This window comes from Candoia aspera, chromosome 5 (genome assembly GCF_035149785.1).
Source record: "Candoia aspera isolate rCanAsp1 chromosome 5, rCanAsp1.hap2, whole genome shotgun sequence".
NCBI lineage: Eukaryota > Metazoa > Chordata > Lepidosauria > Squamata > Boidae > Candoia > Candoia aspera.
In genome coordinates, this window is record NC_086157.1 from 37125553 (window position 1) to 37153147 (window position 27595).

General features: G+C 43.4%; 1 protein-coding gene across 3 annotated transcripts; it reads left to right on the top strand.

The window, feature by feature from the left end:
- The first annotated feature begins 1791 nt into the window (after positions 1–1791).
- LOC134498746 (inosine-uridine preferring nucleoside hydrolase-like) lies at positions 1792–26941 on the top strand. 3 transcript variants are annotated; one of them, XM_063304997.1, is made up of 7 exons: positions 1805–1871; positions 8702–8765; positions 10099–10289; positions 11187–11366; positions 11967–12078; positions 20491–20627; positions 24781–26941. In XM_063304997.1, the coding sequence occupies exons 3-7, from the start codon at positions 10110–10112 to the stop codon at positions 25099–25101; spliced, it is 930 nt and encodes a 309-aa protein (XP_063161067.1). In that variant the 5' UTR covers positions 1805–1871; positions 8702–8765; positions 10099–10109; the 3' UTR covers positions 25102–26941. The 3 variants fall into 3 exon arrangements, with proteins under 3 accessions (XP_063161068.1, XP_063161069.1, XP_063161067.1); XM_063304998.1 differs by lacking the exon at positions 8702–8765 and having other exon boundaries at positions 1792–1871; XM_063304999.1 differs by lacking the exon at positions 11967–12078 and having other exon boundaries at positions 1801–1871; positions 11187–11361.
- The last annotated feature ends 654 nt before the right edge of the window (positions 26942–27595 follow it).

The following is a 27595-nucleotide window of genomic DNA, read 5'->3' on the forward strand; positions in this document are numbered from 1 at the left end:
TTAAAAAAAAAAATAAAGAACTGACAAGCATGCTGAGATGACTACTTTTTAAAAAAAACAACACTGTCACAGGTTTAAGCCCTATATTTGTTTGTACTTCCTAAAGTTTTCCTACTAATAAATTTGCACAGTGGTAGCTATGATCTATTTTGGAAAAAAATTAAAAAGTCTAATTTATTCTGGCATAAACATTTATGGACTACCTATAGCCTGTGAAAATTTATGCCAGAATATCTTTCTCTTGGTCTTGAAGATGCTTCTTTATTTCTTCTTAAAAGTATATTTGTGCTTTTAATATTTTATTTGTAAAATACATATGTTTTACAAACAAGAAAAACTGATTTTTTTTTTTTACAGTTTAGGTCAAATCACTGGGTAATTTACAATGAAAATAATTAATGCATTTGTTTGTGGTGTTACAGTAATCTGGCAGTTTCCAATAAAAATTAAATAAAATCATATACCTTTAAAAGCACTAACTAACAAAGCATAAATCCATAGCAGAAAATGAGATCAATGCAAAGCTGATGGTAACATTAAAGTATCATAAATCTTCAAATTCCAAGAATACTCAAAATATTTAAATATCACTAATATTCCAGTTTTCTTTGATACTAGAAAGAGATTTCAGGTACAAGAATAAGGCTCTATAGAATCACATAACTGGTTCTAAGCCAGTGAGAGCTAGCATGGCCTAGGGTTATGCTTGGATTAGGACTGGGCAAAACCAGGTTCTCATCCATCCACAGCCATGAAAACTCACTGAGTGACTTTGGGCCAGTTATTCTTCTTTAACCCAACCTACTTCCCAAGGTGATTGTGGGGATAAAATGAAAGGAGTTCCCCATGTTAAGCCACATTGACCTTCTCAAGAAGTGGTGGGATATGAGTCTAACAACAATAACAAGAGTTTTGAACTTGAGGTTTTTGAAAACACCCTCACTCCCACCTGCCTCTATCCCATCTAACTCCATGCATAGTGATAAGCTATGTTTCAGGGGCTTTCAGCATAGTTTACAGTACCATTTGATGGCTTGTGATTCAAGGAGAGGCAAAGAAAGGGAGAAATCAACAGCTGTCAAAGCTGTTCTTCCTCTTTCAATATTTTATTATTGAGATACGGGTATGTACAGCTATCAGTGGTTGAGGGAACAAAGTGACAATCCTGTCTCGGGGAGCTCACAATCTAACATTCAGTACAGAGAACAGAAAGAGAAAACAGCATGATGGGAAAAAGGATATCATTATTCAATTTCAATATTTTTATTTGTTTGCTGGCATCCAGGGGAATGTCTGACAAATTAATAGGGAGAAAGGGCTTTTTCTTCTTGAGTTATTCAGGTTTTAAAAGTTCAAAACTAAGCCTTGCTGCAAAGATGTACACCTACTTTGAAATCCAGAGATAATCCCTTTAATCATACTAGGATGAGAAGTACATGTCATTCTAATACAGTCTGTGTCATATTTGTGTAAATGAGAATCATGAAAATGTGTTTTCCTTTTGAGTGGTGTTTTTCATTGCATTTTGGTGAAATACAAAGCTGGGAAATTCAATTCAATTATCTCCCTCGTACCTTTGGCTCTAAGAGTATTGATTCTAATTGCTGTTTTTTCAAGTTTCTTCATCCAGCACTTTATTAATACTCTAACACAGTGTTTCCCAACCTTGGCAGCTTGAAGATGTGTGGACTTCAACTCCCAGAATTCTCCAGCCAGCATCTTCAAGCTGGCAAGGTTGAGAAACATTGCTCTAACAGTACATTGGGTAAATATTAACCATACATTCATACAAAACATGTCAGATCAGGTCAAGTTCTGTAGGCTTGAAAAATAGTAAACATCCAGACTAGGAGAAATTCAGAGCTTAGCAGGTAAGGATAAAAATATTACAGTTCTTTTTTTTTTTAAGGGGAAAAGATGACAATGAGATGGAGGAAGGGAATATATTACCGTATACTTGGCAAAATATATAGCATGTAGTTTAAAATTACTGAATAATTTTTTTTTTAAACCAGCTGTGTAGTTGCAAAGGATTGAATTATATAGAACTAGGCTCCTGGTAGCTCTTTATTTAAAGTAAAGCTATTTTTACCATGCTCTTTAGCTACAAATACTTTCAGAGAGACAGAGCAATAGAACAGAACAATTGTTTGCTTAGAGTTACAAGCTGCAATTTATTTATTTGATTTATATGGTCATCCATCTCACCATGGTGACTCTGGGCAGCTAACAAGATTTAAAATCAAAACACAACATAAAACCAAAATACATGTAATGGCCACTGAGGTAAAGACAATTTGCCACAGATTAACAACCGCATGGGCTCCAACTAACGGTCCAAGCCCATGCTCAGGAACACATCAAGGTCTTCCAAGTTTTATAAAAGGCCAGCAGGGTTGGGGTCCACAGGATCAAGGCCAATCTAATCATGGGGGGAAAGTGTTCCAGAGGAAAGGCAGTGCAACCAAATTTGCAATTGCACCAATTTATGAAAAGAAAAGGATAATGTTTATATCAGCTATGAGAAAATAAAGGCAGACCATAGTGGGTCTCTGAAAAAACCTGTTGACCCAACTTTCACAAAATGTTGATTATTTATTATTTTATTTATTTTCTATCCCGTCATTATTTTTATAAATAACTCAAGGTGGTGAACATACCTAATACTCCTTCCTCCTCCTATTTTCCACACAACAACAACCCTGTGAGGTGGGTTTGGCTGAGAGAGACTGGCTGGCCCAAGGTCACCCAGCTGGCTTTCATTATAAATAATAAATAATATTAATAAATATATATAATAAATAATACATTATATAAATTATAAATATTATTCATTGATTATAACAAAGGTAGAGACTCTGTGGTCCTCAGATGTTGTTCAGCCACAATCTCCGGCACCTTTTATCATTAGCTATGTTGGCTAGAGCTGGTGAGAATTGTAGTTCAGCACTCATGGCCCCTACTGTAATGCACCCTGAAATTGTTGGCCTTGTAAGGTTGTCCCTTAGACTTCTTGGATGTGGCTGGATTGGGGGGCTGGCTTGACATTCCCATGCAATGTGTGGAGCTCAGAGAAAGGAGAGACAGACAACACAAATGCACAAAACCAATATTCTACTGCTTTTTCTCACAGCGTCGTTTGACCATGCCTTGCCTTTCAGATTTAAAAAAAAATGCTCACAACAGAATGAAAATCCATTAGAAATTTAAAAAGTAACCATAAAGACCCATTAGTATTTTCTAACTGTACATTACTCTGCTTTTTAGCTCTCCCATATCTGCTTCTCGATTGATTGTTTATTAATCAAATGTATCACCGCCCATCTCCCAAAAGGGACTCTGAGATTTATATTCTCTCATTTATATTCTCTCAATGAGAGATTTATATTCTCTCATTTTGGAACAAGAAACGGAAGAAGCATTAGGATGACTAAAGGATGACTAAAACGGCCATGAAGGCATTCCATTTTTAAAAAGATTCCTCACCTGACATGAAAGTGGCAGCACATCTCTTCTTAGGATGGAGCTTTACTGTTAGGGTGGCCTCAGAAGAAGTGGTTTTCTATTATGGTGGGATCCAGGTTCTTCGTTAGAGTGCCTGGTAAAATGTACGGTGTGGAAGGCTGAAAAGCACCATGTTGAGAAAGGACTATTGGTCCTATTATGAAACTAGTGCTTATCCTATGATGGACCATTCTCCCTGAAGTTTTCTTTCACCTGTAATTAACTTACAAGCCATTAGAACTGATCCACATATAAAATAATAGAGCCAAAACAGTAATAGTTATTTACAAATAACTATACGATTGCTTGACATACAAACACACTGGCATATAATTTTACCACTTTCTCTATTCTGTCTGGGTGTGGATCACCTGGTGAGCCTTGTACAGTAGTCGATTCTGAGATAAGAGAGAAGTGTCTCATTTGTAGACACTGTAGGAGAGCGAAATTAGTCTATGGTAGCCAAGGAATCTGATAGCAACTTTTCTAATTAACAAATATTATTGAAAGATACACATTTTTGTGAGCTGTAGCTCGCTCCATTGGATGCAGGGAATGGTTACATTGGTGTACAGTTTAAAAGAGGATGAGCATGATTGTGGGAAGAAAGGGTGGTTATGAGGTGCAGGTTACATGTGAGACTAATTACTACCTCATCAATTAGCAATTGTAATGTGTTAAAAACACTTTAAAAAAAACCCCAAATCTACCTTTTGCCAAGCTCTGCACCACAACTGTATTTGTTCTGTGACAGAGATGCTTAACCTACAGAATTAAGCCATCATTCAGGAATCTGAACTACCCACCCGACCCGATCAATAAGCAAAAGAGCCAGATCAATTCCTGGGAACTATTAAAGGCAGAGCACAGAAACAGAACACCACTGGTTGTCACCTACAGCTCCCGCCTCCCAAGCTACAACCATACAGACAAGAGCTGCATTTTCTCAGTCCCTGGATGGCGTACTTGCATACACGATGCCGTATTTGCATACTATCACCCTGAAACAGATTCACACAAGTGATGAGAAACAGCTGAACAATAAGGTTAACAAGGGAACGAGACCCTACAACAAACTTTGCCCCCACATTTACACTAGCAGCACCATCACAGGTCCCCACAATTGCTCACCAAATTTGAATAAGGCCCCTTCTCACGTTCTTCTTCCAATGTAATATATGCTGTTATCTGCCAGCAATGTTCCTCTGGATTCTACATTGGAGAAGCAGGTCAGATGTTGTGCAAAAGAATGAACAGACACAAGTTTGACATCAGGACTCAGCACAAGGCAAAGAACAGCAGAGCGTTTTAATCTCCTAGGACACTTCATTATAGACTTCAGAGTTGTCATTTTAGAACAAAACTGCACCAGCATCATAGAGTGAGTTTACCAAACTGACATCATTAAACGTTTCAGGCTATCTCAGAAGATCCCAGCAAACACGATAGGCTTTTAACACGTTATTCTTGCTAATTGATGAGGTACTTCTAATCTGTCTCACATGTAACCTGCAGCAGCACAACCACTCTTTTCAAGTCCTACACCAGTTTACCCACTCCATGCGTCTGATGGCGTGAGTCACACCGCGTGAAAGCTTATGTCTCTCAAGAAAACATTGCTTGGAAAAAGTGCTACCAGACTAAGGATTTAAGAGAGATGTGGCAGTTTCTAACTGGAAGCCTTTATAGCATAGCATCATAGCACACGAGCTATCTCTTTAGCCCCACATGGGCAGGACAGGAGCTGTGGGTGATATACACTCGAATCTGAACAGCACTGGAAGTACCATACGTGAATATGTATGCAGGGATGGTCTCTGATTTCGTGCAGGAAGATTGGTAAGACATCCGGTTGCAATAAAGCTCTTCCTTGCATTTCCTTCAGCCTGCTTTCTTACAAACCCAAGTCAGCCATATGTGCCGCTCCTTGGAGAAGCAGTACTCTATCCATCTATCTATCTATCTATCTATCTATCTATCTATCTATCTATCTATCTATCTATCTATCTAACTAATCTATCACATTTATCACCGCCCATCTCCCAAAAGGGACTCTGGGCGGTTACTTTTCTGAAGTCAGGCCTTGCTGCGCCTCACCAAAGATCTTAAAGCAGTCAAAGCTAAAGCATTGCTTGTTGTGCCCCTTGCAAAACGAGCGGAAGCCTCCCTGTACACCAACACCATCCACAACTGCTGGGCCAACTATTTTTGAGGAAATTGCACCCTTAATGCTACACTGCAGGCAGCAGTGCAACTGCCAGGTAGATTTTCATGGCTAAAAAGGTCTTTGTGTGTATCTGCAGGTCAAGCCTCCAAGTGCTAGTAGCGTTTGGCCTGCTCAAACCACCTCAAGGCACAAGGACCGTCTCTTGTTGGCATCAAGCTTCTCAATTAACCCCATCCCTTCCAGACTGTCTTGAAGCGGGCCCACTCATGCAGTGATTGGAACGTGGGTGCCATAACAACGATTGGATTGGAACCCGGGTGCCATAACAACGATGCCAATTTACGGCAGAAGTATTCAGTTGGGCAACTTGTGATTGGCCAATTCACTCTGGGAAGGTGGCATTGATACGTGCCCTGTCTTTGGTGTCACCGCTCTGGCAGGTTCGCTTGTCCACTTGTTCGTTTTTCATTTAGCACATTTTTATCCCACTTTTTAGACCAGTGTTGTGTGTCCCAAAGTGACTGTTAATGAAAAATGAAAGGCGAACCCACAGTTTAAAAAAAAAAAAAAGCAAATTCCTCATCTTGGATTTTAGGCAAATATTCTTAAATATTCCAGCCGGTCTGAAGTTAACCTCTAATTTCTTTCCCTCAAACTCCTCACGGCTCTGTATAATAGCTATCCTACAGTTTACAAACTGGACCAAATTCGAAAGATTTCTTAGAATGAACTGGGGCATTGAAAACTATTCTGCCTACCTTCTGATATCAAGAATAGTAACTGCACAGCAAACAGAAGTTCAAGAGGCACATCTATTACCAGTCCTTAATACAACTCACACAGGTACAGTCCTTTGTGTGCTCTTTTCCTAGTTAGAAGTCATAAAACGCAATTATCTCCCATAAGAACATAAGCAGCGTCCTGCTGGATTGGACCCAGGCTATCTAGTCCGGTAGCCTGTTCTCACAGTGGCCAACCAGCTGCACAAGGAAGCCCACTGGTTTCCCTGCAGACAGCTGACCTGCTAATGAAGATATAGATAGTGGTAAAGCTTCAAAAACACCTGTCAAGTATAGAGGAGCATGTAGGGCACTGAGCTATGCACTTCCTCTCCAGAACCATCCCCACCTTCCAGACCAGCCTTTCTCAACTTTTTGACCCTGGAGGAACCCTTGAAATATTTTTCAGGCCTCGGGGAACCCTTGCACATTCAGGCTCAAATATAGGCCGGAACTATAACATTATTATATTTTTTTCTATGTGTAGGCCTGTATTCTGTATATGCATTAAGTGTTCTTAAACTAAAAATAAAGAATGAAGTTTACCTCTTTAATGTGAAGTTGCCTGAATTTGAAATAATTTTTAAAATAAATGGTGATCTGCCAGGGAACCCCTAGTGACCTCTCACAGAACCCTAGGGTTCCATAGAACCCTGGTTGAGGAACCCTGCTCCAAACTATGAAAGAGCCAGGGAATATTGGAAAGAAGCTTTTAGCAGGGGTTGGTTGTTGCCCTATCAGACATCAAAAAAATAATCGATAGAGGTTTGGGGAGGCAGCAAAGAAGATCATTGATGACGTATCTTGGACTTTAGTACCTACTTCAAGACTGGATTTACTTCAGATAGTTAATTTCCTTTCAAACAACAAATGTAATAAGCTAATATCTATAAGACCATTCATGATATAGTAATTTTAGCTTTTTGTTCTTTATAAATATTCTGTACCCATGTAAAAAAAATAAGGGCCACAGTGCATTTTTTTTTTTTGAGAATTGCAAACAAAAATATCCATTCGATTGTCACAGACCTTTTCAGCATAAAGAAAAATCATGAGCAATCTTCAGTCTTTCTGGTTTACCTTATCAAGAACAGTTAAAATATATCTGATATTATGTCTCACATATCCCTTTGGGCAAAGCCCGTTTGGACAGGATGTATCATACCAATTAAAAAAACCATTTAACCTCTTGGCAAGAATTGCTGTGAAGGGCTTGTAATCTACATTCAGATGAGCTAATATGCTTCAGGATGAGATTTTATAGATTAATATTCTCCACATACGTTCAGTGATTTCTATAGTTCTGTTCTTTTTATGACTCTTGGAGCCTCATTATCTTTGGGTGCTTTCATGAGAGCAGGCCAGGAAACCATCAGACATTCTATTTGGCAAGCTTACATCTCCTTTGTACCATTCTATGGGAGATTTCATGCGCTGCCTATGATCTTAGCAGCTGTATAGGAGTATTTCCTCCAACCATCATTGTCATTCCAAGAAACATTTTACAGGGAAAGGAAAATTTTACATATTTTTTTTAATTAAGTTTAATTCACAATTAAAGATTATTATATTATTTGGACTCCCAACAGGGAATGGGTGTGGGTGTGTGTACTCCCATAGTTCCCTTTTATCATTCTTGTAATTTGTTGATTTCCTGGTACAAGCTATGGGATTCCTATCCCTTCCACAGACTGGAATTTTGAGGAAGGGTCTCCCCTACACAGCTAGGTAACGATAGCAAAAGTAGTGCAGAGCCACTGTTCCAAGGCAGGGAGGGAGGCCAGGATGTGTAAAACCAACAGGATTTCTGGAAGGGAAAGGTAGAAATTCATAGCTTTTCAGGCCCAGCGTTGCATTACATGCATATATAAGTGTATAAGTGTATATAAATGAGGCAAAGAATCAACGCTGAGTCTGCTTGATGTTACATGTTGGTTATGAGTTCTACCTATAGTAACAGTCACTACTTCATTTGGTGACATCCGAATTAATTTTAAAGTGTAGCAATGATAAAGGTTATATCCACTTGAGTTCTTCCAGCACTCAGGAAAACTGGCAGCCTGAACAGTGCAATCCTGTGCATATTTATTCAGAAATAGAATTAAATGAAGTAGTAATGTGTAAGGAATTTCTGTCCTTGAAGGTAATGTCAACGTACAGTATGTGGCCCAAACTTATTTATATATGTGACTAACTAACACTCAACACCAATTGATAGGCATGTCAGTAACCCTTCCATATTCTGAACTAGGCACAAGACCTTTGTGGCTTGGTCTGATTGTGAAGAAAGAGAAGAAGGAAAAATCAGAACAGTGGTTGGTATCTGATATCATCCCTATTAATGCACCCTAAGTTTATGTTTCATGCTGCATTTGCTCTCTCAGTTGAATGGGAGGGCAGGATGGTAGAATTGATAAATTGGGCTTTCCTACATTTACTTATTTTATTAATCAAATTTATATAGCACCCCTATCTCACTGAAAGTGACTCTGGGTGACATACAACAATATAAAAACAATCATATAAAACACTTATTATAAAAATTAAGTTAAAAGTTAATCATTATTTTAAAAGTTGAAGTATAAGCTAAATAACTATTTAGCTTATAGTGTCATCCTTTTATCCTTCCAACCCACTCATCTGTTGGTTGTTCAGAGGGAAAAGACAAGGAACATGGCTTTTCCAAGTAATGTAAGCATAATAATAATACTTTTAATCTGTTCAATCATGTCCAATTCTTGAAGACTGCCTGGACAAGTCCCTGCAGTTTTCTTGGCAAGGTTTTTCATAAGTGGTTTGCCATTGCCTCCTTCCTAGGGCTGAGGGAAAGTGACTGGCCCAAGACCACCCAGCTAACTTCATGCCTAAGGTGGGACTAGAACTCACAGACTCCCAGTTTCTAGTTTGATGCCTTAAACACTACACCAAACTGGCTCTCAATAATAATAATAATAATAACCTTTACTACTACTACTACTATTACTACTACTACTATTATGATGATGATGATGATGATGATGAGTTGTCATATAGCTCCCTGCTTCCAGGAACATTTCCCAGCAAAGTAAAGATGGTGAGAGAAAGCAAGAAACTAACAATCCTTTACATTCTACACACACGTACACAACTTACTCTCCTATCTCCTTGTGGTCTTTCACTTTATAACCTAAATGTGTTGCACTCTGACCAGTCAGTGTTCATCAGTCATATCACAGAATATTGTTATACTCAGAAAGCAATTTTGGAGGGGTCTAGCTGTTCCTGGGCAGGTTTAAGTCATGGGAGTTTGTGTACTGATTTTTGTTACTTCTATTCATCAGTTATATTTTGATCTGGTTTCTGGCATGTCCTTGTTTCAGTCCACCATAGCATACTGCTGCACTCTCTGTGCACCTGTAGGTTCAAATGGGGTGTATGTATTTCATTAAGCTTGAATAATCATCATATGACTCATCAACCCCAATATTCATCGTGATCACTTGTGAAAGTTATTGGCTAGGCAAGTGTGCAAAGTAGTTACATTCTGTTCAAACCTGGACTTTCTTTGGCTCGTCTAGCCCTTAGTTCCTATATATCCAAAGTGCCCTTCCAACATTGGTTACAGCTGATACAAAGGTTATCTTTTTAATTATTGTTTCTTTTCCATAGGTAATTCTGACATGAAGAAGCTTCTGTTGATTGATCTTGATTGTGGTGTTGATGATGCTCAGGCTTTAATGATGGCTCTGGCAAATCCCAATGTAGAAGTCCTGGGGCTTACTTGCACTTATGGGAACAGCCTGTTGGAAAATACATGTAGAAATGTGCTCCGTGTGTTACAAGTTTGTAATAAGCTTGAGGTAATTGCTCCAACTGAATAATCTTTCTAACACATTTTGCATAGCACTGGATATGGGACTCACAAAATCAGATCTTGGCATATGAGTCTGGTGCATATTTGTTTACATGTAAGATTAATTTTACACATAACAGAAGTGTGGCTGGACCACTGAGTTCAAAAAGTGGTTGCTTGCCTTCTATAGAAAGATATTGATGTGGCTATTTTAACTATACATATGATTTCTTGGATGGGGTTAAGCCTATTTCATTGTTTGCGGTAGGAATTATTACCAACTATTACTTATTACTATGTGTGTTCATAATTTTGACTTGAAATGGAATCTTTAATGTATTTATTTGCTTAGTTCCATACCAATCCATGTAGGATTCTTCCAGATTGTGAAAGAGCAGGCCGCTTAGCAAAATTGCAGGCCCCTGTGCTGCCTTCTTTCCCTCCCATCTGAGCCTCTCCCCCAGAGTCAGCACAGCAGAGTTGCCAGTAAAGCTGCAACCTTGACACAGGTGTGGGAGAACAGAGGAGACACGTGCTTTCAAGCTCTGCAGCCACCAGCAAACAGAACAGCAGCCAAAGAAAAGGAGGTGTTTTTCCTTCAGAAGGAGTGGACGGTCCAAAAGAGAGGAAAAGAAAACTAGAGGCCCAGCAAGACAAAGCACTCACATATCACTTTGTTTTTACAAAATCTTTTTATTTTGCTCTTCCACACAGATGAACAAAATATTTTTAATGTGATAAAACAAGCAAAGATAAATTATATGAATTTGGGTTGCTTGAAATAAAAAAGGTCGAGGGTTGGACCCACACAGCAATTAAAGTATTTGACAGTGTTATTTAATTTCAGGAGAATCCATGCTTACTCTTGAAAAATCATATTATTTTGGCATCATATCTTATATAGATTCCAGTTTATCCAGGTGCTTCTGCTCCTATACTTGGCGGACCTGTTTCAGGGGCATTGTTCCATGGTAAAGATGGATTGGGTGATGTTCCAGATCCTAATGCTCCAGGAATAGAACTTCTGCAGAAAGAAAACGCTGTAACTGCAATATTAAGAATAGTCAATGAGCAACCAGGTCAGGTAAGATGGTACAGGTACTGTAAATATTTATCATGAATGTGCAATAGCGTAATGATCTTGCTTCATCCTCCATGTTCCCAGGGTCTGTTAATTCCATCACATTTTTAGTAGGGCTGCAAAAATCTACATGGCCATTAAATGGCAACAGAAATGTTTTCTGTACCTCTTTGCTGTCAGCTTGTGGTTGTCTTGGATTTGCAGCCCAGATTAATAATAATAATAATAAATTAAACTAGTATGCTGCCCAACTCTCAATGACTGGGTGGATATGGTAGTTATGGAAGACATAGTAGTCCTACTTTTAATATAAGAAACCTAGAAAGAAGAAACAGGGGCGTTATAACAAAGACAAAACTAGGCTGTACCAAATGGAATAAAAGTAGATTCCCTCTGGGTGTGCAAGATATTTTTTGACTTTCTGTTCAAGGTTTACTTACATTATTATGCTATTTCCAACCAGGCAAAAAAAAATGACTACATATTATCTCTGTAGCAGAGTTTGATCTAAAGAAGTAAGGCCTAATTAACCACAGAGAAATTAACATAGAGTCTTACAGTTACGTGTTAGTAATAATATCCAATAAATAAATGTATCTTTAGGTATCTCTGGTTGCCCTCGGTCCACTGACAAATATCGCACTAGCAGTGAAAATGGACCCATCACTTCCCAAGAAACTTAAAAATGTGTTTATCATGGGAGGAAATACTGAATGTAAGTGAACTCAAGAGGACCTGTTGGACATGCTTATGTAATTTATCCCTTCAAACTTAAAATGTATTTTAGCCTGTTTGTTCATTTTCTGTGAAAAAAAACCCTAATTGTGCAATCCAATTCTGGCTGCTCAGACTCAGTCTGATTGCTTTAAATCAAGCTTTTTACCAAATAAGTATTCAAAGGAGTGCATCCTAAGTAATATTTTAACTCGTTTATTGAGTAATAGGATAGAGTGAAATAAATGATGATAGCAGTTATCCAAAGAGGTAAGTCATGATGCGTGGGTGTCACAACCAAATTATGCCTGACAAACTTCATCTCCTTATTTGATAAAATTACTACATTAAACCATAGACATAGTGTACCTGGACCTCAGCAAATCTTTTGACAGACTGCCTCATGATATTCTCCTTCATGGAATGGTAAAATGTGGGTTAGATCATGCTGCTATTAGATGGATACTGTTGACTTAACCTAAAGAATACTCATCAATAGCCCCACTTCAGCTTGGAGGGAAGTACTGGGCGTAATGCCATAGAACTCTGTCTTGGGTGCTGTTGTTTCACATTTTTATCAATGACTTGGATGAGGGAGTTGAGGGGACTCTTACCAAGTTTGTAGACTGCACAAAGCTGGGAGGGGTAACTAACACTTTACAGTGATGAAAAAAGAATCAAGAAGGCTAGATAGGCTTGAGGTGTGTACTGAAATGAATAGGCTGAAACTGAATGTAGAGAAATGTAAACCAAGAGTGTAATGCAGCTGCTGAAAAAGCATATGTGTCATGCGCTGCCTCCCTCTGAATAACATTCAGACACTGGTTTGCGAATCAGGCTCTGGTTTATTGCAGGGCAGGTACAGCGTTGGTAGAAAAAAGCTGAGAGTGACAGGAGCGCGCCGGTGCGGGGTTTAAATACCCCGCGCCGGTCAGCGCCCCCTCGCTCACGGTCACGTCACCCCCCTTTGTCCCATGCGTTGCCCTGCCGGTGGGTGAGGGTTTCCGGGATCGCCCATCATCAGGTTTCCATTCTTCTGCTGATTGCTTTCAGCTGGGCGATCCCCGTTGTATTGCCGCTGATGGCTTGGGTGGCTCCGTGATCCGTTTAGCTATTGTTTGTTAGCCGTTAGTCGTTGTGGGTTGATGGCTACTTAACTTGTACCCCTTCACCTATTTCCTTGTCATTGTCATGTGTGCCATTGCGCTGATGACTTTAGCTCAACGGCACTCATGACATACTGCCCACTTTTCGAATAGTGTTCTCCCCCGGTTTTCTGGGTTTTCCCCGTGGAGCTGTCAAAACGCCACATTTTTTTTTTTTTTTTCCAAAGTTCCCGCCGGAGTAGTTGTCGCCCCTCCCTTTGCTCCTCCCTCTGCCACGTGCCTTCCCAGGGTGTGTCCGTGCTGCGCATGCTCGGGTCCTGACCTGGCGTGCGCATGCTCCAGCCACACCCTGTTTGTTTGGCTCAGTTCGGCGAGGCGAGAGGCGTGGCTGGTCGGGTGCTTCTCAGCTCCAGGTAGGGCCCTTCTTTTCTTATTTAGAGTGCGTCGCCTTTGTTGTGTCTCCTGGGCGTTGCCCCCAGGTTGCCCTGTTGACTTGCTTACCACTCCCCCGCGGCCGGGGGGCGGGGGGAGGGTGCTGGCGATCGTTTGTCACCACCCCGTGGGCCCGGGGCGGGGGGAGTGAGTCCCGGGGGGGGGAAGGTCCACCCAAGTCGCGGGCTTGGGGGGGGCCCTTTCCCTTGGGGCACGGGAGGCGGGGGGGGGGCCTGCGGGGGGGGGTTTGGTTTTGCTGACCTTGGTTGCGGTTTGTCGGGGTATGCCCGGTGAAATGCTCTGGTCAGGTCAGGCGCGTTAACGTTGTGCGCCGCCACCCATTCCGGGTGGGGGAAGTGTTTCCACCTGACCAGATAGTGTAGAGTTCCTCGTTGCTTGCGGGAGTCGAGGATGTCCCTTATCTCGAAGTGGTGTTGCCCGTCGATCATTAGCGGTGCGGGCTGTGGCGTGCTTGGGTGCCATCGGGAGGTGGTTGCCGGTTTCAGGAGGCTGGTGTGGAACACCGGGTGGAGTCTCCGGAGGTTGTGTGGCAGGTCCAGGCGTATTGCTACCGGGTTCACTGTTTGCGTGACTCGGAACGGCCCGATGTACTTAGGCCCCAGTTTTTTCGAGGGTTGGGTTGACTTTAGGAACTTGGTGGATAGATAGGCCATATCCCCCGCCTGGAACGTCGGTTGTTGGCGCCGGTGCTTGTCGGCCTGCTCTTTGTAAGCAGCCTGTGCCTCCTTCAGCGCCGCCGTGATTACTGGCCATGCTTCCGCGATCTTCCGTCCCCAGTCGCTGGCGTCCACCTGGGGTTCCGGGGGTTGAGGTAGCTCCGGTATGGGGACGAAGTCGCGCCCCGAGACTACTTCGAACGGAGTTTTCCCCGTGCTCGTGTGGACGGCGTTGTTGTATGCGACTTCGGCGAACGGGAGCAGTTCAGCCCAGTCGTCTTGGTGGTAGTTCGTATATGATCGTATAAATTGCTCTAAGGTGGCATTAAGAACCTCAGTGGCTCCGTCCGTCTGAGGATGCCAAGCCGTAGATAGGGCCTGTTGGGTCCCCGTCAGCTTCAGGAAGGCCCGCCAGAATTTGGAGGTGAACTGTGTGCCCCTGTCGGTCACCACACGTGCGGGACATCCGTGTAGCCTGTACACGTGGATGAGGAAGAGTTTGGCTAGCTGTTGTGAGGATGGGACCGACGTGCAGGGGATGAAGTGGGCCTGCTTTGAGAAGTAGTCCTTCACCACCCAAATGGCCGTTTTCTTCTGGCTGGGTGGGAGGTCCACTATAAAATCCATAGAGATTTCCTCCCATGGGCGGGAGGGTTCTGCCACCCGTTGCAATAGCCCCGCGGGTTTGCCTGGTGCCCGTTTGGCCCTAGCGCACGTTGGGCAGGACGCCACGTAGGTTTTTACGTCTCGCCTGAGCGCGGGCCACCAGAATTGGCGCCGTGTTAGGTGTAGGGTCTTGAGGAACCCAAAGTGTCCCGCTTGCTTGGCGTCGTGTGACCTATGCAAGATCGCCTGGCGTTGCGAGTCCGGGACGTAGATTCTGCCTTCCCCCCATGCCAGGTCTTGCGCCATCGTTACCTTGTCGGGGTTCGCCAGGAACCAGGGGTCGGTTTTGAGGGCGGCGGCGAGGTCCGTGCGCATTCCCCCTGGTAGTTGCGGTTGGCTTCTTTCCGTCGCCGGTTGTCCCGCCGTCGGCTGCGCCGTAGCGTCGAGCTGCCTCCGTGCGCCGCTTCGGGTGGTCACGGCCATCCCCAGTTGCGAGGCGGATAGGACCGTCCCAATGGTGTCTGGGGCGGGCTCTTCGTCTTGGGGCAGTCGGGAGAGGGCGTCGGCCAGGAAGTTCTTCTTGCCCGGCATGAACTTCAGCTGGAAATCAAAGCGGCTGAAGAATTGGGCCCATCGGACCTGTTTTGGGCTAAGGCGTCTAGGCGTTCGTAGGGCCTCGAGGTTCCGGTGGTCCGTCCAGACCTCGAATGGTTGGGTGGCTCCCTCGAGTAGGTGTCGCCATGTCTCTAGTGCCGATTTCACCGCGAAGGCTTCTTTCTCCCAGACGTGCCATCGCCTCTCTGTCTCGGAGAACTTCCTTGACAGGTAGGCGCATGGTTTCAGGAGCCCCGTGGAGTCTTTCTGTAGCAGGATGGCTCCCAGGGAGAAGTCTGAGGCGTCGGCTTGGACCACGAACGGCCGTTCTGGGTCCGGGTGCGCGAGGATTGGCTCCGTAGTGAACAGCGCTTTCAGCTTGTCGAATGCGGTCTGGCACGCGGGAGTCCAATTCAGCACTGTGCCTGGGTTCTTGGCGCGTCGGGTGTCCCCCACCCCTTTGGTTTTGAGGAGGTCCGTTAAGGGGAGGGCTATCTCAGCGAACCCCCGGGCGAATGACCTGTAGAAATTCGCGAATCCCAGGAAGCTCTGTAGTTGCCGTCTGTTGCGGGGCCGCTCCCAGTTTAGCACCGCTTCGACTTTTGCGGGGTCCATTTCGATGCCGTCCCCGGAGATTCGATACCCCAAATAGTCTAGGCGCTCTTTGTGAAACTCGCACTTTGTAGGCTTTGCATAGAGCTGCGCCCTTCTGAGCTTGTCGAGGACTTGCCTGACTAAGGTTACGTGTTCCTCGTGTGTTTTTGTGTAAATAAGGACGTCGTCGATGTAGACCAGGACCCCTTTAAACAGATGTTCATGCAGTACCTCATTGATGAGCTGCATGAACACCCCAGGGGCCCCCGCGAGTCCGAAGGGCAGTACCTTGTACTGGAAAGCGCCTAGGGGGCAGTTAAACGCCGTCTTCCATTCGTCCCCCTCCCTGATTCGGATGCGATAGTACGCCTCGCGAAGGTCCAATTTGGAAAAGACTTTGCCCGTGGACAGGTGGGCGAGCATGTCCTTCACCAGGGGTAAGGGGTATTTGTTGGACAGGGAAGCCGCGTTTAGGCCCCGGTAGTCGGTGCAGAGCCGTAGGGTCCCATCTTTCTTCTCCCGGAATAAGACGGGGGCTCCGACCGGTGAGCATGCTGGCTCTATGAATCCCCTGTCTAGGTTTTTATCGATGAACTCCCGGAGGGTTGCCATCTCCTTCGGGGTCATCGAATAGATCTTTGGTCTAGGTAAGGGGACGTCGGGCAGTAGGTCGATCCGGCAATCCGTCTTGCGGTGGGGGGGTAGTTGGTCCGCCTCTGCCTCTCCGAAGACCTCGGAGAAGTCGGCGTATTGTTCTGGTAGGTCTGCTGTGGTAGCGGCGTTGTCTTGTGTGGTCGCCTCCGCTCGTCCTACCGTGGGGTTGCTTTTGCCAGCTGGTACTGGTGCTCGATACTCGCCGTCGCCGAATGTGAAGGTGCGGGTCGCCCAGTTGATCCGCGGGTTGTTTTTCGCGAGCCATGGCATCCCCAGGACTGCAATGGGCCGTCCGATGTGCGTGACTACGAACGATGTGCGCTCGGTGTGAGTGCCCATTTGTAGGGTGACCGGCTCGGTTTGTAGCGTGGCTGGTTTCCCTCCCGCTGTAGAGCCGTCCAGCTGGTGGAATGCCAGCGGCGTGGGGAGGGGGAAGCAGCGGAGGTCGAGTTTGGCGACTAGGTCGGGGTGGATGAGGTTTTTTGAGCACCCCGAGTCCACTAGTGCCGCGGCTGTGGTGGCTCCGTTGCCGGTAGAGAGTTGAATTGCTGCCAATATTACGGAGCTTTTGTCGTTTCGTTGAGGTGGTCCGCGTTGCTGTCCCACCGCCTGCCTCGCCACGCGTCTCAGAGCAGGCGGGGAGCATTTCCCGCCGGCTGGTCGGGGTCGGTATTGTCCTCTTCCCCCCAGTAAGCGTCCCAGCCCTCTTTCGGTGTCGCTGTGGCCACGGTCATTCGGCGGTGAGGCGGCGGCCCCGGGTTGGGTGGTTTGGGGCTAATTTTCGGGGTGGGCTTGGGCGCGCTGGTCGGCGGTCGGTTGGCGAAGCAATCCGCCGTCTTGTGCCCTAATTTGCCACACCTCCCGCAGGGCTCCCGGTTGAACTTCTTTTTTGGGTATATGGGGCCGGCCATCCCCCCGTGTGGTGCGGGTACCTTTTTCCCGGCATCGTTTGTGTCTTCCGTGGTTGTCATGAGGAAGGTGCGGTGCGCGTGTTCGGCTTTCCCCGCGAGGTGGATCCACCCGTGTAACGTTTCTGGGTCGTCGCGGTAGAGGGCCCATTGGAGAACGTCGCGGTTGAGCCCCCTTTTGAAGATTTCCAGCAGGGTGGTCTCGGACCAGTCGCTGACCTTCCCCGCGAGGGCTTTGAACTCCAGGGCGTAGTCAGGGACCGTGCGGGTGCCCTGTTTAAGTCTTTGGAGTGCGCTTTTCGCCCGTACTTTGGCTAGGGGGTCTTCGAAGTAGTTTTTCATCTCTTTGATGAAAGCAGGGAAGGTGGCGAGGGCGGGGGAGCTGGACTCGTACAGTTGGACGTACCAGTCCGCCGCCCTGTCTTGGAGTTTGATCGCCACGGTGGCGATCTTGTCGGCCTCGGAGTCATAGGAGTGTCCGTGCCTCCCCATGAACTCCCTAGCGTTGGTCACAAAAAACGAGAGTTTTGTGGGGGTCCCATCGAAGAAGATGGGGAAGTCCTTTGGGGCCCGGGCGTTTTGTGCGGCCCCGCCTCTCGCTTCTCGGGGTGTGGTGTCGGCCGCCTGTGCCGTCTGCTGGCCCTCCGCTGGCCCGTGTGGGTTCGATGCTTCGCTCGGGGTGTGGGCTTGTGCAGGGACGTCGTTGGGTGGCGCGGGGGGCATAAGCGCCTGGAGCATGGTCCGGAGTTCCGTCAGCTGAGCCCGCATGGCCGCGAGTTCAGCTCGTGCCTCCTCGTCCACAGCCCGCGCCGCCACTGGGGCCGGTTCCGTTGGCGCGTCCTCGGGGGTGGGTTGCCGGCGGGGTTCATCGTCCCTCTGCCGCGGGTCCGCTTCCTCCGCCGTCTGATGGGTGTCTCCGTCGTCCTCCTCCGTGTTGAGCGCTGTGGGGCTGTCGCTCCACGCCCGTTGCTGGGGTGCGATGTGGGGCGCGGGGTCCTCCGCTGGTTTCGGAAGTCGTGCTGCTCCCTCCCGCGGTCGGGTTGCCTCCGTCGCCATCTCCCCTTGGGGTTGGAGCTGAGGCTCGGGTCGGGTGGGGTGGGCGTCCATGGCTCCGGGAGTCCGCGGTGCCTCTGGCCTTGGTCGGTCCTCCTCTGTCTCTTGCCGCGCGGCTCGCCCTCCTTGCCCGCGCCGTTCCGGCCTCATCTTGCTGGTCTTCTCGCCGTCTACTCCTCCCGCGGCTCGTTGTCGTCCGGTGGGGCTCGGCGAGGCTGAGTTTATGACTCTCAGCTTTATGTCATGCGCTGCCTCCCTCTGAATAACATTCAGACACTGGTTTGCGAATCAGGCTCTGGTTTATTGCAGGGCAGGTACAGCGTTGGTAGAAAAAAGCTGAGAGTGACGGAGCGCGCCGGTGCGGGGTTTAAATACCCCACGCCGGTCAGCGCCCCCTCGCTCACGGTCACGTCACCCCCCTTTGTCCCATGCGTTGCCCTGCCGGTGGGTGAGGGTTTCCGGGATCGCCCATCATCAGGTTTCCATTCTTCTGCTGATTGCTTTCAGCTGGGCGATCCCCGTTGTATTGCCGCTGATGGCTTGGGTGGCTCCGTGATCCGTTTAGCTATTGTTTGTTAGCCGTTAGTCGTTGTGGGTTGATGGCTACTTAACTTGTACCCCTTCACCTATTTCCTTGTCATTGTCATGTGTGCCATTGCGCTGATGACTTTAGCTCAACGGCACTCATGACAATATGCTATCTTGGGTGCATGAACAGGAGCACCAAGTCCAGACCATACAAAGTAATTGTTCTACCCTGCCCATCAAATCCCATTTGGAGAACTATGCCCTGTTCTGGGCATCACAGTTCAAAAACAGGCAGTGACAAATCAGACAAAGTTCAGAGAAGGCTACTCAGCCTTCTAAGTTGCTAAGATGATGAAAGTTCTGGAAATCAAGTCTTACAAGGAACACCTAAAGGATCTAGGTATGTTTAGCCTAGAGAAAATATGACTGAGGGAAAATATGAAGGCAGTCTTCAAATATCTAAATAGAACCACACAGAAGATGGAATGGATTTATTCTATATTGCCTAGAGGGCAGGACCAAAACCGATGGGTTAAAATACAAAGGAAGATGCCCAAGCTAAAATTCAGGAGGAACTTCCTGACTGTACAACCTGTCAGCTAGTGGAATAAGCTGCCATATGAAGTGGTTAATTTTCCTTCACAAGAGATCTTCAGAGACTGGATGTACGCTGCAATTTCATTTGAAATATTCTCACTGGAAGACCACATTTTTGGAAAGGAAATCCATCTTACCTTTCAAAAATACGTTTGCAAAGCTTTACAAGAAAACAGTTCAAACAAATCTACATGCACACAGTTTCGTATTTATAGTAGTATTTTCTAGATTGTGACTTAAATGGTATAGGGATGTCAGTGAATGTTGGGAACATTCATGCATATTAGATGAATGATTTACAATTTATACACAAGGAAATATATACACAAGGGATGAATTTTCAATTTCTAAAATAAGTGGCTGGCTGAATTTTTGCAACTCGGCTATGATAGCCATAAAATTCTACATTGCCAGTAAAATATATTTTTATATGAGCATAATATAAATTATAATATATAATTATTAATATATAATATAAATTATAGTTTATAATTATAAATTCCCCATGCTGGCTGGGGAACTGTGGGAGGTGAAGTCCACGCATCTTCAAATTGCCAAGGTTGAGAAACACTGCATATGAGAGCATACCTAGGTTCATTCACATCCATCTCCTTCGATAATGAAATAGCTCTTCTGAAGAAACTTGTTTCTTGGTTTCTTTTAGCCAGAGGAAATATTAAAGTGTGTGGAGAATTCAATTTTGCAACTGATCCTGAAGCTGCTTACATTGTCTTAAATGAGTACACCTGCCCAATGTATATTGCAGCTTGGGAGTTCACCTGTGCCTGCTCACTGTCCTGGGTAAGAAATTCTTCAACCCTTTGTCTATACTGGGAATTAGTTTCACTGAATTCAATGGGGTTTACTTCTGTGTCGTTATGTAGGTCAATTCATACAGGCTGCATATGCTCACTCTTCTTAGCCGATTTGTTCAGCTAGCTACACAATTTGGTATCTCTCTTTGAAAGACATTGGCCTGTATTCTTATGGTTTAGGCAATATTGTACTTTCAGAAAAAAGATTTAAGTAAAAAACTGAAGTCTTTATTTTTTACAAAAGTTAGAATACATAACAAAATATTATACAGAAGAGCAAAACCTCATGTGCAGTATAATGTATGTTAGGAAAAGATTTTTGGAAACTTTCCTAAGATTCTTAAAGAATTATTTACTGCCTTTCAGTAAATAACCTTATCCGAACTGTACCTTTTGCCCAGTGAAGAGCAAAGAACTAATGATGTAGATGGTTGTTCTTGAAATCTCATAGCACTAATCCTACCCTTTAAATGATAAATTGGCCATAATGTCTTGACCATTTTAAATATCAGGTTAGATATTGTTTCCCACCTTTCATCAGCATTTCTAAACAAAAGCTATCCACCAAAAACATGAATTTGATCCCCATGATCTACTTTCATTCTTTATTACTATGAATGCTATTCATGACCCATATTCCCATCTCCATTTCTTTTCAACATTAGAATGAGAAATGTTAATAATATGGTCATAAGTAGTTGATTAGATCTTTTACTGACTTTCCTTCTTGATGGAAAATGTCTCATCTTGCTTGTCAAAATTGTCTTGTTAAAATAAGTTGGCAGAAAAAAAATACCTTAACAGGTAGTCTTCGTTTAGCGACTGCTTTAGACAGTGACTCTTTGCAGTTAACTACAGTGATGAAAAAGTAACCTTGCAACCAATGCCCACATCTGTGACCTTTGCAGTGTCTCTCTCTCTCAGTCACGTGTTCGCCATTACAGTCAGTTGGTATGAGTTGTCCTGTGCCTGACCCATTTCCCCCCCTCCCCTGCAGAGTGGAAAGATTGCCTAAACAGGCTATCTTTTCCTGAGCTGCTTTTCTCTGTAGTGCAGTGCATCCCTAAAAAGTGCTAACCGCAATGCGCAAGTTCAGCTCTGTGACCTTAATTAGTTAATTAGAATCCTCCAGAGGCTAGCTCTGCTGCCTGACACTGATAAGACCCTAATCAGTTTCACTTTAAAGGCTTTTGTTTGTCTCCTAAGTAGCTCACAGCCATGAGCATGCTAGGCAAACAGCCAGCAACTAGTACATCCTTTTTGATGCGTATTCCCCATTGTGTGCCTGCTTACTCTCTTGTCATCTCCTCCTCTCCAATGAATGTAAATACAAACATCAATTCCCTTCTTGCTAATTATCCCAGTGCTGGGGTGAGCATTCCAAAGGGTGGGGGAGTGCCTTATAAGATTTGCCCTTTTACCTGGCTTCCCTGTGAGTCAAATTCTAGAAACCTTCCCTGCCATTTGGGCTCACCCAACTGTTTGGGGTCATATCATTCTGATGCTGTAAAGCAAAGGAAAGCTGAAGTAAAATTGTACGCACAGTTGCATGTTTATTCACTTAGTGACCACTTTGCTTAATGACCAAGTTACTGGTCCTAATTGCAGTTGCTAAATGAGGACTACCTGTAATTACTATGTTATAAAAATGCCTAAGAGTTAAATAAAGTTCAATATACTTTCAAGTACATCAAGGAAGCATAGCGAAGACTTCTAGGCTAATGTTCTGTAATATCTTCAACATTCATCAAAGCCTTACATTTTCCCACTGAATTATTTTATTGTGAACAGCTATTCTACTGGCTTTTGAATTGCAGTAAAAAAGCAGCAAATATTAGGAATTTCCTATTAGGAGTATGGAACTAGTTGATGCTTTATAGCTATCAATAATATTGTTTATATAATTTGTATTTTGTTCAGTTTCACTAAGGCTGGGTGGAAATTATAAAATAAAAATATAATTAAAATTATAAAAACAATTAATTGAAAACACCTGTTGTTCCATATTTATTTATCAGAAATAAACTCATGCTATAAAGCATCCCCACTCTTTCTATTTCATTTTGTTTTTTAACTCGCAAAGGTGCACATTAAAGGATTCCCAAACAAGCAACAACCCCCAGATAAGTGTGCCTTTCCATACCTAGCACCAACACTAGCTCTTAAAGAACATTTGCTGCATTGATTTCCTTATGTCAGTGTTTCTCAACCTTGGCAACTTTAAGCCGTGTGGACTTCAACTCCCAGAATTCCCCAGCCAGCCATACTGGCTGGAGTATTCTGGGAGTTGAAGTCCACACAGTGTAAAGTTGCCAAGGTTGAAAAACACTGATATAATGAAACAATAGCAGTTTTAAAAGCATGCACAGCCTTATTTTTTAAACTGGTATTGTTTCATTATATCAATGTTTCTCAATCCTGGCGACCTTGGTGACCTTGGCAAGGCTGGCTGGGAATTCTGGGAGTTGAAGTCCACACAGCTTAAAGTTGCCAAGGTTGAGAAACACTGATATAATGAAACAATAGCAGTTTTAAAAGCATGCACAGCCTTATTTTTTAAACTGGTATTGTTTCATTATATCAATGTTTCTCAATCCTGGCGACCTTGGTGACCTTGGCAAGGCTGGCTGGGAATTCTGGGAGTTGAAGTCCACACAGCTTAAAGTTGCCAAGGTTGAGAAACACTGCAATCTACTGCATTAAAGTTAAAGATCTTTGATATCAGTGCATACTACAATCTCCTTCTCTAGTTTGGAATAATAGGGCTTCGTTTCTTCTTTTCCCCAGGTGTTAGCTAGGGCTCCTTAGGAGTTTATTTATCACAAGATCCTGCCTTCTCTCCAAAGGTTTTAAGGCAGTTTCCCCTGGTTCTCAGAGCAGCCTTGTGAGACACAGTAGTCTGAGAGACAGTGACTGTTCTAAGTCTTCCAGTGAGCTTCAGGCCTGAGATTTAAGTCAGATCTTCCCAGTTCTGTCCTAAACCCTAAAAACTACACCATTCTGGCTTTTATTGGAATGTTATAATACAGGCTTGGAAAGTGCTGTTCAGTTATTCTCGGTCTTCCATACCCTGGACAGCCAGGGAGCATTTGGAATTCTTTGCATTTATCCACTGAATATGTTCAGTTCAGTGGTGAAGCATTGGTTGGGAATTCAGGAAAGGTACAGGATAAATTGATCAAGCCCTGCATAGGGGCAGAGCCAGTTATTTGAAAGATCTGCTGGTGGCTTGTGTATCTCTGTGTTTGATCCAGTTATGGGGTTTGGGTCAACTAGTTCTCTCACACAATACTAAAACAGCCATATCTCAGTTAAGAGCTTTTTCTTTCCTGGCTCTGGCTGCTTGGAATCCTCTCGGAATTATGGTTGGTGTTAGTTCACTGAAAGTTTAAAAAGGCACTAAAATGTTTCTTTTTTATGGGCCCCTGTGAAATGTTTTTTTAATACATATACATACATATACGTACACCCATGCACTATTTGGTCTAGTGGTTAAGGCAACAGGCTAGAAACCAGGAGACCGTGAGTTCTAGTCCCGCCTTAGGCCTGAAAGCCGGCTGGGTGACTTTGGGCCGGTCCCTCTCTCTCAGCCCAACTCACCTCACAGGGTGGTTGTTGTGGGGAAAAGAGGAAGAGGAAGGAGTATTAGGTACTGTATGTTCCTCGCCTTGAGTTATTTATAAAAATAATACAGGCGGGATAGAAAATAAATAAATAAATAAATAGAAACTCTGCCATAAAACCTTCTCAAAGGTTTTGCATTGTCTGAGAAGGGTATCTTTTTTTACATCAAACTTCTCCTAAGGCAGAACATTTTAAATTAATAGGTTTGCAGTTCATCTTTCACTGGGTTTATACTCGCTGTAGTAGTAGGCCTATTTTTCCTGTTTGGGGAGGTTTACAGGGCAACGTGAATGCCTTAGGCCTCCCTCAAAGTCCCCAAAGCAAAACAGATGCAGAATATTCGAGGCCTACTTGTTCCAGTGACATAACATTATTGGCTATGCTTCTTTTGGCTTCTAGCAAGGTAAATGTGGCTCCTTCAGGATGAAAATGATTGCCTGTTGATCTCCTGGTTTTTTTACATAACCCACTCTTTGGCTAGTTTTTAACGTTCAGCATTGTTCTTTCCTTCCTAGGAATTCTACCATGAATGGGTAAATCAGAATACTAAGAAAGCCATGTTCATGAAGAAAATATTTGCTCATTCTTTCAAAATGGCAAAGCCTCACTTAGGTTTTGTTTCTTGCGACTCCTACGCTATGGCTGCTGCCATTGATGAGAACTTTGTCACGGAAGTCACAGTAATTGGTGTAAGTGTTGAGCTCAGTGGTTCCCTAACTAGAGGAATGATGGTAATGGATTGGTCTGACCATCTGAAAAAGGAACACAAAGCATTTGTAATGAAAAACTGTGATTTGGGGAAATTCCAGGCACTTATGATGGCTGCTTTAAAATGAAATGGGCTTATTGAGGTTCTGTTCCCAATTGTTGATGTTAAGTTACTCCTGCTGTGCAAACCAAGGTTTTCATGAAACACTAAAATAGCCTCCCATGCAAAGGATCAACATAGACTCATTCTACTTTTTCTGAAGAATGTAATAATCTTTTAATATTTTTGCCAGCATAAAAGATATACACTGAACTTATTTTTTTCTTCTTTGGCACTACGATTGTCTGAATTCTGTTCACTGAGTCGTCTGTAGTCATGAACTCTTCAGGAAAATAAGAGTTATGCATCCCTGGGAAGGATTCATGAACCGGGCCCTTTGAGCAAACTCTATACATTTAAATAAATAAACTAACTAACTAATGGCTCCAACATGATGTCTGTATTCTCTCTCCTATGAGGCACTACCAGATGTTGCTACAGCTACCATATGATCAAAAATAATTTTCTCTTAAAAATGTATGGCAAAAAACCCCTCATAAATCTCCAAAAATAATTCATATGGTCAATTTTAATGGAAATACAGTATTCAGTTTGCTTGTGTGTAAAGCATTCAAAAATAATTTATAAAAACTTTCTTAAAAGAGCACATAATAAATCTCAGCAAATACTTTGATACACTCAAATTCTTTCATTCAGTACAAGTTAGAGAGTAGGATAGGGCAGAAGGACTACTATATCATGGACATGCATATCCATGATAATATTGCCACAGATATCTTCCTGTTGTAAGGTCAGACTAGTAAACATAGCAATTTTCAGGAGAATTATGATTCTGAGACTGATAGTATCTTCCCAAGATATAAAACACGAAGCTTGGTGTTACCCTAAGGGTCCTCAAATGCTGGAATCTCCCTCGCTTGCAGGATGTGCGGCCTTGAGGAATGAGTAGAGTTCCAGGAGCTCTGACATTCGAAAGCAGGCCGTCCCCTTCTGCCCAAGACTTGGATGGATGAATCTATCTTTGGGGGGTGCTGTTCCAGTGGGTGGGGTCCTTATGATTCCATATGTATAACTGACTGCCAGATGTTGCTACAGCCACCAAATGATGTATTAATTTTTGCTATACTTCTTGGGATATAAATGCTTGTGTAATAGTTGTCTTTTGCTTCCATTGAGCTAATTACTATTTTCAATAAATGGTATCAGCGTTAGAAGCATATTCCAACTGAAAACTAATCTCTGTTAATAAACTAAATGGCAACATAAATAGTATGTGTTTTTCAATTAGAAAAACACTTCTCTTATGCACTTTTGCTCTAATAATTATGGTGATATTATTATTACTAGCCACAGAGAACACCCAACAAGAGGTAATGACACTGTAATTATTGTGAGGAACTATTATTATATCAAAGTGAATGTTATTATGACCCAGGGCACCAAGATAATCAAGGTATGCTATCAGGAAATATGGAAGACCTAAGCTGCTCTAAGAACTCTTTTCTTTGAAATCATTGTCCTTTCACAACACAACATGATTTGTATTTCTTGAGCAGAATACGCCAAATACGTCCTATCACTTACTGAAATCCTTTCCAATCCCACTGTTTCCAAGAAGCGCTCAGAACAATTACCTATTCACCATATCCACTCTTGCAGGAAAGCTTAAGAATCACATTTATCCAAAAGGAAAATCACCCTGAACTTAAGAATGTAAGAAAGACATAGGACTGTATCAGGCAAACAGCCCTTCTCAAGTAAACAATGAATCTTCAAAGTCCTCCCTACACTGCAGCAGAGATATTTGCAGCCATTTGAATTTCTTGCTCATCCTTTTCTTTTCAACAGCTTTCTATTTTTGTTAGATAAATCTCTTTCTTCCACATTCCCAGACCATTATTTGGGGGGGGGGGGAGAACATCATCTTCCTATTAAGTAAATCATATCAAGAAAATAATTAACACATAATTAAAATAATTGCATATTCTTCCTATACCTGTATATCTCCCTTTTGCCATTTTCTAGATTATTAAGCCTTTTTATTATTGTTATTATAAATAAAAATTATAAATATATTTTTATTATTATGTCTTCTTTGGCATGGACCTGTCAATTCTTTCATAGTTTGTATAGTGGCATGAATAGGATGTTTATCCATTATATATGACTTTCATTAAAGGAAAATAAGAGAAATATATTTTAATACATTTTAACTGTTTTGCTACTCCCTATTTGTTCTTTGAAAAGTTACTTGCAAGTTTATCTGGAGTATTACCTTATCACAGTAGCTTTTTCTTCCTCTTCCTCTTCTTCCTCCTTCAATGTGTAATGGAAAAGGAAATGCTTCCAGCACTAAATTATTTAGTCAGTAAAATAACCAATGTGCTTGATTTTGCTGTAACTGGACTGATAGAATTAGAAGAACAGGAAGATCCAGAAGATCCCATGAGAAACAAGATAGGGGGGGAAAAAAACAGATTTTGGGGGGTGGGAGCGTTGGCCAGAAAAGGAGATTCAGAGGTCAAGTGGAAAAGGAAGGGACATAATTATGGGAAGAGGAG